The 13,853-nt window shown below is 39.1% G+C and overlaps 1 protein-coding gene across 2 annotated transcripts in view; it reads left to right on the forward strand.

Moving 5' to 3' along the window:
* GSK3B (glycogen synthase kinase 3 beta) overlaps positions 1-13,853 on the forward strand; it is a 147,195-nt gene that overhangs the window by 112,984 nt on the left and 20,358 nt on the right. For both annotated transcript variants that reach the window (XM_023940870.2, XM_023940861.2), the window contains exon 8: positions 6,115-6,210. In XM_023940870.2, the coding sequence (XP_023796638.1) occupies positions 6,115-6,210 (96 nt within the window). The remainder of the gene's footprint in view (positions 1-6,114; positions 6,211-13,853) is intronic.

Below are 13,853 nucleotides of genomic sequence, written 5' to 3' on the forward strand. Positions count from 1 at the left end.
CAGAGCCATCAAGGTAAAACTGGATGGCATATGTTTTCCAAACTAAAACAGTTCCTGCAGACAGTGGTTATTCTTTATTCCTGTTGCAGGAAGTGAATCTCAGAAGGGCAATGGGTTTGTTTCCAAGAGAATGATCTCAAAGTTTCTGTTTAGTACCTTCCCCCTACTCCTCTCAAAAGCAGAAACAAAAAAAAAATAAAAAAAATAAAAAAAAAATCTGTCAAACGAAAGAAGCAGCAATAATTTTCTGAGCAGCCCTGGGACATGGGGAGGACAGCATCAGCCAATCTGCCTGGTGTTTTCTTTACCGGAAATATTTTCTCCATACGCTGCTATTTAGAGTATAAGATGAATCAACCAACTTGTGAAAACTGCAGGAAAGAAGTGGGGGTTATGGGGGTGGGGGTGGTGTTTGCTTTGAGTTTTTTGGTTGCCACTGCACTGTGATTATTCCTTGCACCAAAACTGGCATTTCACGGTAATTTAAGAGGAATAATAAAATCTTCCCATAGTTCCCTGTGCAAGGGGAGGCACGGGGGAAAAAATGTATGAAAAAGCAAGTTCAATAGTATCAGGAATCCTATTCATGTGTAACTTTTTGGGCTCTTGACAGTTTTACTGCGCCTAACGCTAAGTATAGACTGCAATTATAATATATGGCTCATGCTCAAATGTCAAGGTACTATTTTGGGCTCGATTTTTGAAATAAAATAAATCCAGTCAGAGTAGTTAATGGGCAGAGAGGAGCTTTCTCTTCCAGGAGAGTAAGCCATAGGAGAGTGTTTCATTTTATTGGATGTGGTCCTGTGCTGACAACCTGCCTGCATCTGACATGGGCTTTCACGTGGGTTCTGTCCCTCAGCCCTCAGGGAAGTCTCCTGGCATTTTTTTCCCTGATGTCCCCCCACATCACAACTTGGCTGTTCCTGTGCCTCACTTAATTCATCACTTCCAGTGCAGTATAAAAAGTTGATGGGCAATTATATTCATGTCAGCGGTGACAATCGGTTTCTTCCTATTCCTGATGTATAGCTCCTTTCATGTTATGAATAGAAAAGAAAAATCTATATTTAGTTGGCTTTCACTGTTTGACAAGAAAATGTTTTTGGAATGAAGTGTATATAAAGCAGGTAAGTTTATTTTACTTTCTACCACAGACCTCTTGAAGTGTTGTCTCAAGCCATGTCAGCTGCTTGAGATGCTACACTGTGAATTTTTTTAATAACTATTGGCACACCTCTCACAACTTTATGCTGAAGAGGTGCAGTCATGTTTACAGAAGTATTAATTATGCCATCTGGTAGGCCATAAACATCAGACTTTTAGGAATATGTTTCCTCATAAACTTGCACAGTTTTCCCAGGGAAGACCACTATACCACTGCAACCATGGCTTTCTAGAGGTTTCTGATTTAAGTTATCACACTCTCCCCTCTCAAGTTTGGTTACTACCAGCTGGAGCTTCTGAACCCTTGTTTCTAACCAAGGTCCCTACGCTTCTAACTGATTACATTTTGGCAAATGTTCAGCAGTAACAATGGTTGTCATAAAGGGCCTTTATTCCACTGGGATTTGTTGAAACTCTTGCAGTTTCCTTTTCCTCTGCTGTTGCAACAGTGTGGGTTTGGTCATAAATGACTCAGCGCAGTTTTGCATAGTGAAGCAGGTGTGGGCAGCAGCTGTCTTGGTAGTGAGGTGTAACTGAAGTGTCTTTTGGAGCTGAATAATCCATCTTTTCCTCCTATAAAAGTTGGTTATAAGAACATAAACTGAAAATCTTTATTCAAGTTCAGGGCTTATTCCAGGTTCATAAATTCCCCCTTCTTGTGTGGTAGGATGACATTTTGTGAGTCTTTCTTTATTGTAGCTTTTCCTCTAACTGCAGGAGGTACATACCATTACCCTACCTTCATGAACCCTGTTTTGGAATAAAAATGTTTTGGGAAGCTTGAGCCATTAGAGATTTATGTAAAGGAAAAAACTTGACAGAATATACTGTGAAACCTATTGTGTTCAATTTTTGTCCTAGGAGAATCAGAGCAATGTCTGCTTCTCAGCAAGTGTATTCTTTAGTTAATCTTAGTAGGTAATGCTTCTTTATATTTATTTAAGAGATGATGATGACAATTGGTAATGAAGAGCAAAACTAGTTGATCTGGCATCTTCACTTGCAGGAAAATGCTTTGTAGTCTCACATAGACCTCCCCTTTATTCATTTGAAAGTTGACTTTTATTTCTAGTTGCAGTTGATTCCATCAGACAACTGTATTTTTATTATTGCAGTAATTACTTTGGTTTTCTTCTTGTTTTCCAAGTATTAAATAGAAAAGAAAAAAAGATTCAGCTTTTTCCTTGATAAAATCACTTTCCATAAGACTCCCCAGGAGATAGAATAGCATGTGCCAATCTGCATTGACCTGAATAATTCAGCATTGGACCCTGTATTTCCTAAAAGCTCCCTGACTTTTTGAAGATCAGTGGGGATCTTACTAGTGTACAGAGTATGTGAGGAGAAGGTTCAAAGAGGGAGCCAGTCTCTTTTCTTTGGCATCCCATGACAGGACAAGAATGGGCACAAATTAGAGCACATGAAATTCAATCTGAACACAAACCAGTTTTTGCTGTGAGGATGGTCAAACACTGGAACAGTTTGCCCAGAGAGGTTGTAGAGTTTCCATCCTTGGAGATGTTCAGTACCTATCTGGATATGGTCTTGGGCAGCTGACTTTTGACAACGCTGCTTGTGTAGGGGGTTTGGACCAGATGACCTCCAGAGATCTCTCCCAGTCTCAACCATTCTGTGATTCTGTGAAAGCTCTCCAAGGTACATCTGCTCCCTAATATTTTCAGAGTTGATACAGCAAGAGCAGCTGTTTCATGAAGTAATTCTGCCAAAAATGAGTACAGTAATTCATATTTCTTTCTCAGAAGAAAAATTTTTTACCAATTTTTGCAGCAGCTTAAGTGATTTCTGTTACCAAGGTTACTTGAAGTTATTCCTAATATACTGAAAATTAGGTATGAATCAGTGAGTTACAATTTCAAATTGTGTAGCAAACAGAATTGGTATGTTGGGGGGTGAGGAGAGGTCCACTACAGGACCTCCTCAAGATATGTCAAGTACTGGTACAGTTTTACAGTTTATCACTTTATTCATCCCACTATTCTAATTTGTAACTTGAATTTGACACAGTCTTTAAAACTTCTATTCTTTCCAAACTACTTCTCTTTCCAGTTTTTGGTTGGATTCTGGGGTGTGTTGCTTTGTGATTGGGTTGTTTTTTTTTTTTTCCTTTAATCTGCTTTCAGTACAAATTGGAAGTGCAATCTGGTTTTACAGTCACAGGAGAACAAAGTAAATATAAAGATACTGTGTAGCTACTAGTAATCACTTTTCCTTTTGTACAGTTATTTCATGTGTCAAAGGCTGCTATGTAGCTGAAAGGTCAGACAGTGTTTTCTTTCAGCTACCCTGATCCCTCTTCAGTACCTTCTTTTCTAAGCATTCATGAAACCTTAAGTGCTGTTGCTTAGATGCCTGTACTTGAGTTTAGGAGTTGCTCTCTCCCATCATCTGGAGTTACAGCTGTGCTTCTAGTGAAATGTATGAGTAGACATTGTCTGTGGGTTCTTCCATGAAATTGCCCTTGCTTATCTAATCTGAGGCATCTGATGCTATAGGTGGTCTTCAAATATGCTTGCACTGTGTAGGCTCCTGTTCTGAGCAGCCTTGGCAACAAAGCCAGTTTGATATATCTGGGTTAAATTAAAAATAAATCTACTCGCTGCTTCTTAGAAAAGATATTGAAGAAATTTTTTGAGGAGAAAAAGGGTAAAGAAGGTAAACATGCTTTTTAAAAAGTATTGTTTATGCTAGAGAGGCCTGAAAACTTAGCTTTTAGAAAAGATGAGAGAGCAATAGAAGGTGCCTATCATTTTTCAGAAAATTAATTTAAGTAATCAAAAAAAACTTCCAAGGTTTTAAAAATCACTTTTATCCTGAATTGGGATGAAAATATCTTTTAGGGGTGTGAAATCACCTCATCTTTTAGAACTGGAAGGGCTTGATACTGATCGTCATCAAAGCTTTGAGAGCAGCACCATCCTGGCAGGGCTGGCAGCTGGGTGGCTGATACTCTGGTGGGTGTCAGACTGAAAATCAGCAGGAGAAGGACATATTTTCCTTTCAGTTCTTTTTTCCTTTGAAAGTTGAGCAAAATATATGGAATCTGCAAACATTCTTTTTTTTTACCCCCTAAGCAAAAACAGTGTTTTCAAACATGCACAAAAAAAAAAATCTGCTGGCATCCCTGAGAGTAACCTTTGACTCTTTTAATTAGGTGGGTTTTAAATCTTCATGAGCAATGTGATCTACAAAACATTATTGTTCATTTTAAACAATTTGTTGGTTAAATTTGTTATCCAGCTGTCTGAACAAGTTACAGAGTTTATTTTCTCTGCTGCTGCTCTTTGTTTAAAAGGTAGCTTTGTGGGTAGGACTTTTGTGTTGTGCAACTCTTATTTTAAATAGCAAAGAGATTCCAAGTTTTGTTCATAGTACCTGATGAGATCTGTTCCACAAATTACTCAAACAGCAGTTACCTTGGTCTTTTACCTCCTTACCTGACTTTCTGGAGTGTATTTTTGTAATTTTCGTTCTTCCAACAGAATGAAAATGTACACAGATACCAGAATTTGTAACCAGATATTTCTTTGTCAAGCAGCAAGGTAGAGTGCCAACATCGTGTGATCATTTGTTGCCTGATGGTGACAGTGCAGTCTGATGAGATGAGGTGATAACATTTCACTACGTTGTATGGAGGGATTTGTCATGGGGCCAAAATAGTGCCACTACAGGTTTCCTATAAATAAACCTAAGCCCAGCATAGAGGAGCAACTCCGTCCTTCTGCCATCTCCCCTTTTCTCAGCAAAAAAAGTGCCCAGAGCTGGGTGCAAGCAGAAAACAATGGGATTACTTGAAGATACTTTGCAATTTTTATATATAGCTAGAAGACAATGGCTCTCTCACACTTGGTGCTAACTGAAAAGAAAGCAGTGATGCCATATTGTCAGGCTTATTCCCTCAAGGGATTTCTGAAATCCCTTCAAAATATACCCACCCCTACCAAGAGATGTGCAACTGTTAGTTATTTCTCATACACTCATTTGCATCCATAAATAACATTGTGCAGATTCTGGGAATAAGAAGTACAGCTTGCTGAAGGTAAACCAGAGATGGTTTGCCTTTTAGATACTTCCAAGTTAGATTTAAATGAAGTCTGTCCTCTATGTGGAAATATCGAGATGAAGAAGCACCACCCAAACCCACACGGTTTTGTTTGCAGGGAGAGCAGGAGACGCTCAGCAGTAACTGGCTGATCTTTTAAGCTTGTCAGAGGACTGCTGTTTGTGACTTGTAAAATAGTCTGTGCTACTTGTCTGATCCTTAATCAACCATATGCAGCGAACTGCAATTCCTGAATGTGTTTGGTAGTACTGATCTATATAAACCTAATTAAAGTGAACCCTCTACCCCACCAAAATATTGCTAAGTTTGAGAGAGATGTTTTAATTTTGTGGAAAATCTCTATAAGATAATTAAATTTTTGACACCGGGCTTTTAGCATGAACTGAATTTCCAGCAAGAGACCACTGATGTTGGACCAAGGGCCACAGAGGTGATTAAGGCACTGGAGCATCTGTCATATGAGGAGAAATTGCAAGAGCTGGCACTGTTCAGCCTGAAGCAGAGAAAGCTTGGGAGGTGGGGGTATCTCATTAGTGTGTATAAAAGCCTTGCGGTGTGAGGGAATGAAGAAACAACCAGCCTCTTCTTAGTGTTGCCCACTAACTGGCCAACAGCACAGAGCAGTGGGAGCTGTGGCAGCAGCACAGAGTGCAACACATTTTTTACTCTGGACAGTGTTCCTCTGGAGGAGGGTGCCCAGAAACAGGACTTCCCTCTCCTGGGTGCAAAAGTTGTGTTGTTTATATTAACTTACTAGTTACATAGATGGACTTCAGTTGTCTCAATGTCTGATAGGTTATACTTCAGTCTTAATTCCATATGAAGGGTATCCAAGCAATTTTTCTTTTTCTTTCTCTTCTGTATAGGTTCTGGGAACGCCTACAAGGGAGCAAATTAGAGAAATGAATCCAAACTATACTGAATTCAAATTTCCTCAGATTAAGGCACATCCATGGACTAAGGTGAGTCTATATGATCTGAATAATAAAGATGTGGGCTGAAAGTAAAAATTCAAGTTGTTCGGTTTGTTCAGTGATTTGGTGGCTTTCAGTCTAAACTGGGTGCCTTTAACTAAGCTGGGGACCTGCAAACTTTTGATGAAGCTGAGGAGAAGGAGATACTGAAGCAGTACACATTAATATCTGTTGGTCTGGGGGTTGCCTATAGGTGGGTTGTTTTTTGTTTTGGTTTTTTTTTTGATAATGGGGTGTGTGTGTGTTAGTAGCAGATTGCAGTATTCTACATACTGTTATGCTATCAGCTGATACAAAAGTCACATAGAAATGAGGAAAGTGTTCTAGTATGTATGAGGCACTTTTGTGCTGTTAAATGGTGTTGATGAGGGCTGACAGTCACTTTCTTAAATGCTTCTCTCATAGATAATACTCTGTTCGTACTTCTGTAGGTGTGCTGTTGAGTGGAGATGTTCTTTCTTGGAGTTACCTCTTAAGATTCCTTGTTATCTAGCTTTCGTAGGGAGACACCAATGCAGTACATGCAGGCAATATTATTACCTCTGTGACCAAAGAGAAAACTGCTATCAATGAAACAAATACATTGCTGCACAATTAATTGGTCTTCCATATATCAAGAAATAGTGAATATTTGACTTGGGACAGAGTAGCAGTCAGTTAGCCTCTTGGGTGTGGAATAAGTTAAATATTGAGTCTCAGACAACTGAAGCCTGGGTAGTTAACGTTTCATCTTGCTGGTTTAGAGATGTCTGTTATAGTCACAGTGTATTTCCATCCTATCTCAGCACTCAGGTTTCCTTCTGCTAAGAAAGTAATATCTATGTGTGGAAGGGTTGCATGCCTAGCTGAGCACATGTCCAGGGCAGATTCTTTTGGACCAAACACTCTATGGCAGTAGAAACGCTGAATAAACTAATTAGAGCTAACTGATAGCAGGCCATGTACCTGACAGGTACATGCTAGAGTAGTACTGCACATCACTGGTTTTGTGATAGATTCTCCAATGAGTTATGTACCTTTTCCCCACTAGTCCATCGTTTGCATTTCCATATCAGAGTTGCCTTCTGTGTGTTGGTTAAGTGATGTATAATAGTATGGGAGGTTAGTAAATGCAGCAAGGCTTTTTTGTACCTTAGGTTACTGAGGGGGAAAAAATTAGAGCAGATGAAATCCCTGGGAGTGGTTCCTTCAGTTGTGAATTGTATCCTGGTAAAAGTCACAAGAATAAGCCCAAAACCTTGTAGCACTGAATATTAGATTCACATCTGAATTCTTGTATTGAAGGTGTTCGGATTAGGGGAGGTTAAATTAATATACAGTGGAGAAGTGCAGAGCTGTACTGTAGGACATGAAGTTGAGTTGCATAGTTAGCTTAAATGCTTTTAGCTTAGCTTAAAGAGTCTTATAAATCATCTGTATGCACTTGAGGGTCTTTTAGAACACAACTTTTATCAAATAGAAGCTTCACAAAAAGACTGAAACTTCCTTCTATTTATAAAGAATGGGTTTTTGGTTGTTGCAGAGGATCACAGGTGAAATTAAGAAGTGAGTTGAGCTTGCCAGAAGATCATATCTGCATTCTCCATTAGGTCACAATTAGTTTTGGAGAGTTGTGCTTGCAGCATAGCTTCTCATTCTCAAGTCATTCTGCTTACAGCCCTTCCTGGTGTCAGCTGGGTGTAGAATAGCATTTAAACTGGTTTATTACAATTGGGTTACATGAGACTTAATTTATGAGATCTGTACTTATTATACAAATGCTAACTTTAAAAAATGGATTATCCAGCATGATGCTGGTAATGATGCTTATCTTCTTTTCTTCTCACTGTATTACTTCTCAAGATCCTTTCCTTTCAACATTTTGAGCATGTTGAGGCATGATAGATTTAAGTAATAATATTATATAGAATTGGTTCTTCTTACCCAGTTGTGTTGATATATCTGATGACATGTCAGTGGGCATAGGCAATCCTCTCAGAGCTTCTCTAGCTTAGAATTGAATAGTGACAAAAACCTCTTCAGAGCTTTGGCTTTGAAAAAACAGGAGTGACTGAAGAAGTGAAAGTGATAATGTTGTCAGTTGTTTGTGGGTTTTTGTTACAACTGTATGTAACTAGGCTGCTACGGCTAGTTGCTAACAGGACTTGAACTTGCAGCTTCAGAAGGACAAATCTTTGCCATCTTAAGTTGAAGAATTACTGAAGATAACGATTGAAGGTGGTTATTTTTGTCGAGTAGTTATGACCAGAGGACTCAGTAGACAGATTTTTTTTTCTTTTGTTTTGTTTTTTTTTTTTGGTGTGTGTGAAATAACTTCTAGGTAGCTACTTTCAGCATATTTGAAAGAGAACTACGGAGAATATAGTCACTCCCTGCTGTAAGCTCTTAGACACAAGAGCATTCTCCTTGTTTCGTGCTGTTTAATAGAACACAGATATTTGTTAAAGTTGGGTTTGTAGGCCCTGCCTGGAATTAGTTTCAGGCAGTCAAGGTGCCCAGTGCATGTTTCTATGCAGTGTGGAACTAGTTGTTTCCAGGCCAGTAATCTATAGAAAAATAAAGTCTTGCTTTCAGGGAACTTTCTTGGTCTGAAAAAGTGTGTATAGAATGTAATTAAGAATTTTCTTTGCAAGCTGTAGTATCTACAGGTTGCATCTGAAATTCTGTGGTGCTGGCTTGCATTGGATGTATCTGGTTCTGGTCTGCTCTTATGCATTTCTGGGAGGCAGGGATATGTTACTTTCCTATTCAGTATTGCTGTGATGGTGTGTAATCTGCTACGCTTGCTGTTAGCTACTTGTGAAGAAGAATGGTGGCTGGTGCTATAGTGCAATGTAATACATTCTGAGTTTTTTAAAGAGACAGAGAAGTTGTTTAATTCTGAAGACAGACAAATCTATAAAGGAATATTATTTTTCAGATTCAATACATTTTGGGCTAAAATTGGAATATTGAGCACAAGTTTTATAGATGTTTGAAGCCTAACTTCATAGATGTATCTTAGGTTTTTCAGTACAAATGGATTGGTATTATCTTAATACAGTATTGATACCTTCCTTCTTGAATTATGAGAGAAGTCTAACTAACACTCTAAAAAGTATTTTTCTATGCTGCAGCAATAGCATGAGTTTGCAGTGCATACTGTTCTCAGACTGATTTTTCAATTTCTTGACAATTTGAGATTGAAGTAAATTTGTAACTTAAGCATTGGAGTCTCCCATTATAAAACCTACAGAGGCCTCTCTTCTCCAATATAGTTTTGTGTTGGCCAGCTATGTGTGTTTTTATGCCAGTTTACATGCATGAGGCACCTGATAATGGAAGTTCAACATGTCCCTGGCTAGCAAAAGAAAAGAGAATCTGAACTTTCCAGGAGTTTCTCAAACCATTCTTCAGAAACAAGGCTTCCCTCTTCTTTTCCTCTGTCACCTATCCCTACAAGCCCAGCCTCAACAGGAGGAATCAGAACATTTTAGTGCTTTGACGGGGAGAGGTCCCTTTCAGAATACCAGTGTGTTGAGTAACTTAAATGTTCTTTGTATAGAATATTTTGTATTCATGGAGGTGCATCCAACAGCTTGTCTGCCTTGGTCTGTGAAGTAAGTGGCATCTTGTTATAACAGCAGTGTTTTTCAAGGGTGTGAATATGGCTGACTTTACAACAGTCAGAAAAGATTAGGCAGGCTTTTAAACACACCTATAGGTATATCTGGGTTGCAAAACGAGTCCATTTTTTCCAATGGTGCCAGCTCATAAAATAAAAGTCGCTACCCTTTCTGGAGATTTGCTGCTCCTGTTTTTACTGGATCATATCTTTGCTTCTGTGTCTTTCAGCCACCTCAACTCCTTGAGCCTTTCTTCTTCTGAGAAGTGAAGTCTGATCTGTGCTACTAATCTTTATATTTGTTTCTGTTCTTCTGACTAAGCTTCATCTCTGCCATATAACTCTGTGACTGGAAAGCCAAGGAGGAAATCCAGGATCAAGTGCAAGACTGTAAATCACAGGGCTGTTGAAGTTCAGCTTTAGTGATTAGTTTTCTGTGAATCTTTTGGCCCTTTTGGAAGGGGGCAGGGACAGTGAAGCAGGCAACAGAAGGTCTAAAGGCATTCTTCATAAGCTCATGGTAGATTGGTGTTGCTTACCATGGCCCCATTACAGCTGCCCTTTATCCTGGCATTACTCAGATGCTACCTTCAGGTCTCAGGTACCTGGGGTAGTGAAAAACAAAGGCTGTATAACTGCCAGAAATACATAAAATGTCCAGCTGTGACAGCCTGCCTTTCCTCTTGCATCTACCTAGTAAAGGATCTCATTAAGACTGTAGTAAATGTAATAGAATGACATCTTTTAAGCCCTTTCTGTATGGGAAAAATTACTCTCAGATTTTTTTCTTTTCCCCACCTAAGGATACTGCCACATGTTTGCCAGTATAATGTCAGGATAATGAAAGATATGTATGCATATATATGCCCATGTTTCATGATGGCAGAACAATACAAGTTGTAACAGCAAAGGCAGTTTTCTTTACCTAATCATAACCTCTGCCTTGTCTCCATTGTACAGACATGGAAATATTTTCTACTGCAGACAGCTCTTCAAAATGTTAGGCTCTTCATTGTGCTGTGGTTTGGTTGCCTTTGTTTCTCCTGTTCTGAAAGTACTTGCAGGATTTTTCAAGCATGCAGGCATTTTTAAAATATACTTTTGATGAGATAAATTTGAGTGTACTCAAGAGAATGGCTTTATTCACCATCCTCAAATCTATACTTAGCTGGCACCTGAATAATAATTTCCAAGTCAGTGTTGAGTTGGAAGAAGACAGGAGTCATTTTCCTGACAGTGGAAGAGACAGGGAGAAAAACTGTCAGGTTTAGATTACTTTTGAAGCATCTGTGCCCCTCTGTTGTGCACTGTTGTGGATGAATACATGAGGACTTTTCTCTGTATCACTTGGCCTTCACAATAAACTTGTGGGAGATTTGGTCAGGATCCCTCCCAACTTCGTAAGCACTTCCTTTTTGTTCTGGGGCTTTTTTATTATTTGTACTGTTCAGGGTGTTGTTTTTTTTTTGTCTGTGTCTTGAAGCCAAATGGTTATAGTATGGGAAAAGAGTGTCTAAGATGAGTCTTCAGACTCCAGCTCATCCCTTCTGGCACTTTTCTGAAAGTATTGGCCAATTCTGGCTGCAGCTGAAGTTGTGCAGAACCACAGTTGGTTGTGCTGAAAGTGTAGCTTTGGATATTGACTTTAGAATTCATATTTCTGCCTATATTATGAAGTAATTTCTGCTAATACTATAAAATACTTGCCTTATATTTTATTCTTGATATTCTCTCATGTGCATGTGTGTTCTGTATATATGTTTTTCCATACTAATCATTTTATCTTGAATGTTGAATATTTCTGTGCTCGGAGCGGGACAGTCTGTTGTCCTCCCCACACTCTGGGACTGGGATGTAGAGCCTGGTCTCTCTGATGAACATGTTTTTCCATCCTCCAGAATTGGTTTTATGTCTTCATCCCGTCCTACTCCTGCTCTCCTTGTTCTTGTGTAGTTTTTAAGCAGATTGTTTTGCTTGTAATGCTTCCAAAGTGACTGCTCATACTGTAGATTCAAGGAAGAATACCAAACAGTAAAATGGATAAACAGACACCTCATTTTGTCACTTCTAATTATAACTGATGACAAAAGAAAGTGAAAACTCTTTTGTCAAAAATCTTGTAAGTGGACTTGGATTTGGATTCAAGATGAAAATGCAAACTTTTTTTTCTGAGATTTAAGTCTGCTCTTTTGTAGAGGAACAAGGATGCAGTGAGGATGAGATATTTCTTTGGTTGTAGTTCCATAATTGGCATTAGGTTCGTTATGGAGCTGGGTCAGTTTTCCACCTCCCACCTGCATATTCATGAAATATATTATGCTTTGCATGGTAGTTAAAACCTCTTGAACAACACATGTTCAGGATTTCGATCCATTTTCTTTACCTGACTGACCATTCTGCCCATATTGCAGATGTTGGGACAAGGAACCAGGGCAGACCTGCATGTCCAAAATGGCAGAACTTTTATTTCCAGCATGAACTGGACTTGATTTGTGCCTGTTGTGAAACTGTGCCCTGACCTCTTTCTAAGGAGTACAGCTCTAGTTTTCGCTTGATGTGTAATTGCCTTACAAGCAAAGAGTGAAAACAGCTCTGTTGGAGACTAAGTTAAAAGAAAAAAAAGTTTTTCTGGCAAGTTCATATTTGCCAGCTCCTTTTGCAGCAGCAATGATTTTTGACAGTGTACATCTCTTATTCGGGCAGAATATTATGGCTGAGAAAAGAAGCCAGGTTTGCTGGATGGTAAATTGCCCTGCCTCTGCCCAATTCGTATGCAGTAAAGAAAGTACTGCCTAACAGTAAATGAGTGAGCACTAATGCAACATTAAGAAAGAATTTCCATCAGTGCAGATGTACAGAAGTCAAATGCTAAGTTTAACATGTCTTCTGCAGTGCCATCTGTTTAGCCATCCCACTGCAACACATCTGTCTAGGCTGTTCATAGCAGCTGTCCCAGCGAGGTTGAGAGCACTGAGGTACATTTTATGGGTTCTCTCTCAGAAGAAGGGGAGCTATTTTGTTCCTCTTTGCTTTGTTGCTTTCCTTTGGAGCTCCATACAAAAAGAGCACATGCACTGGGTAATAAATGCAAGCTCGTTCTGTCTCCACAGGGTCCTCAATGGAAGGAGCCCAGTAAAAAGTGTGTGGTCTCAACAAGAAGTAGCTTTGAAGACAGGTTCCTGGTCCTGTTCCCAGTTCTGTGTTGGCTCGTTTGTAAGCCACTTAACCCTTCTGTCGTTACTTCATTTTCCCCTAAGTGCCATCAGACAGGAATTCTTGACTAATCAGGCAATATACTATTTCTGAGTAAATAGAAAAAAGATAGAGGGATTATTTAATCAGAGAAAGAAGTTGGGGGGCTTATATATATTTTAAAATATCTCCCAACACCATTGTTTCTTTTCTGGACATCTTTTATCATCCGTTTTTATCACATGAGTTTTACAGACTTCAAAATAGCTAAATGGCATATTTCAGAAATCCCATGCTGAAATTCTCAGGTGTTTAGAACAAGACTAGTCCCAAGAGCTTCAGATGCAGCCTTGGGGTTTTTTTGTGTCAGGTAGAGCTCAGTGTGTACATTGCGTCTTGTGTGTGTGTCTTCCCTCTCCTTTTGTTTGTGTATGTGTTGTGTTTCTCATGAGCCTTATTGTGTTAAACTTCAGTGATCAAAATGCTGCTTCGTAGTAATTGTATTATATGATAGCCTTTTTTAAAAGTTGGTTTGAGGGTTGTGATGTACATTGATGACTTGGCTTATAAACAGTACAAGCTTTTGGTTGAAGGGAGGAGCTATCTTTCTCTTACCTTAATGTTCATGTGCAATAAAAATGTGCTTACAAACCAAAAGGATGTGCACAGACTGTCAGCCTTGAATCAGTGGTGTGGGTGGTTCTTGGCAAAGCGTGTGAGTCTGAAGCTGGTGAGGAAATTTTTAACCATGGTGTCACAAACTTGATGTGTTAGCAACAGATGTCATTTTCCTAAGCCTCTGCTCTCTTAGGTAGCACAGCATGCAGGCAGTATT

The sequence above is a fragment of the Cyanistes caeruleus genome, chromosome 3 (assembly GCF_971803275.1).
Source record: "Cyanistes caeruleus chromosome 3, bCyaCae1.hap1.1, whole genome shotgun sequence".
Lineage (NCBI taxonomy): Eukaryota > Metazoa > Chordata > Aves > Passeriformes > Paridae > Cyanistes > Cyanistes caeruleus.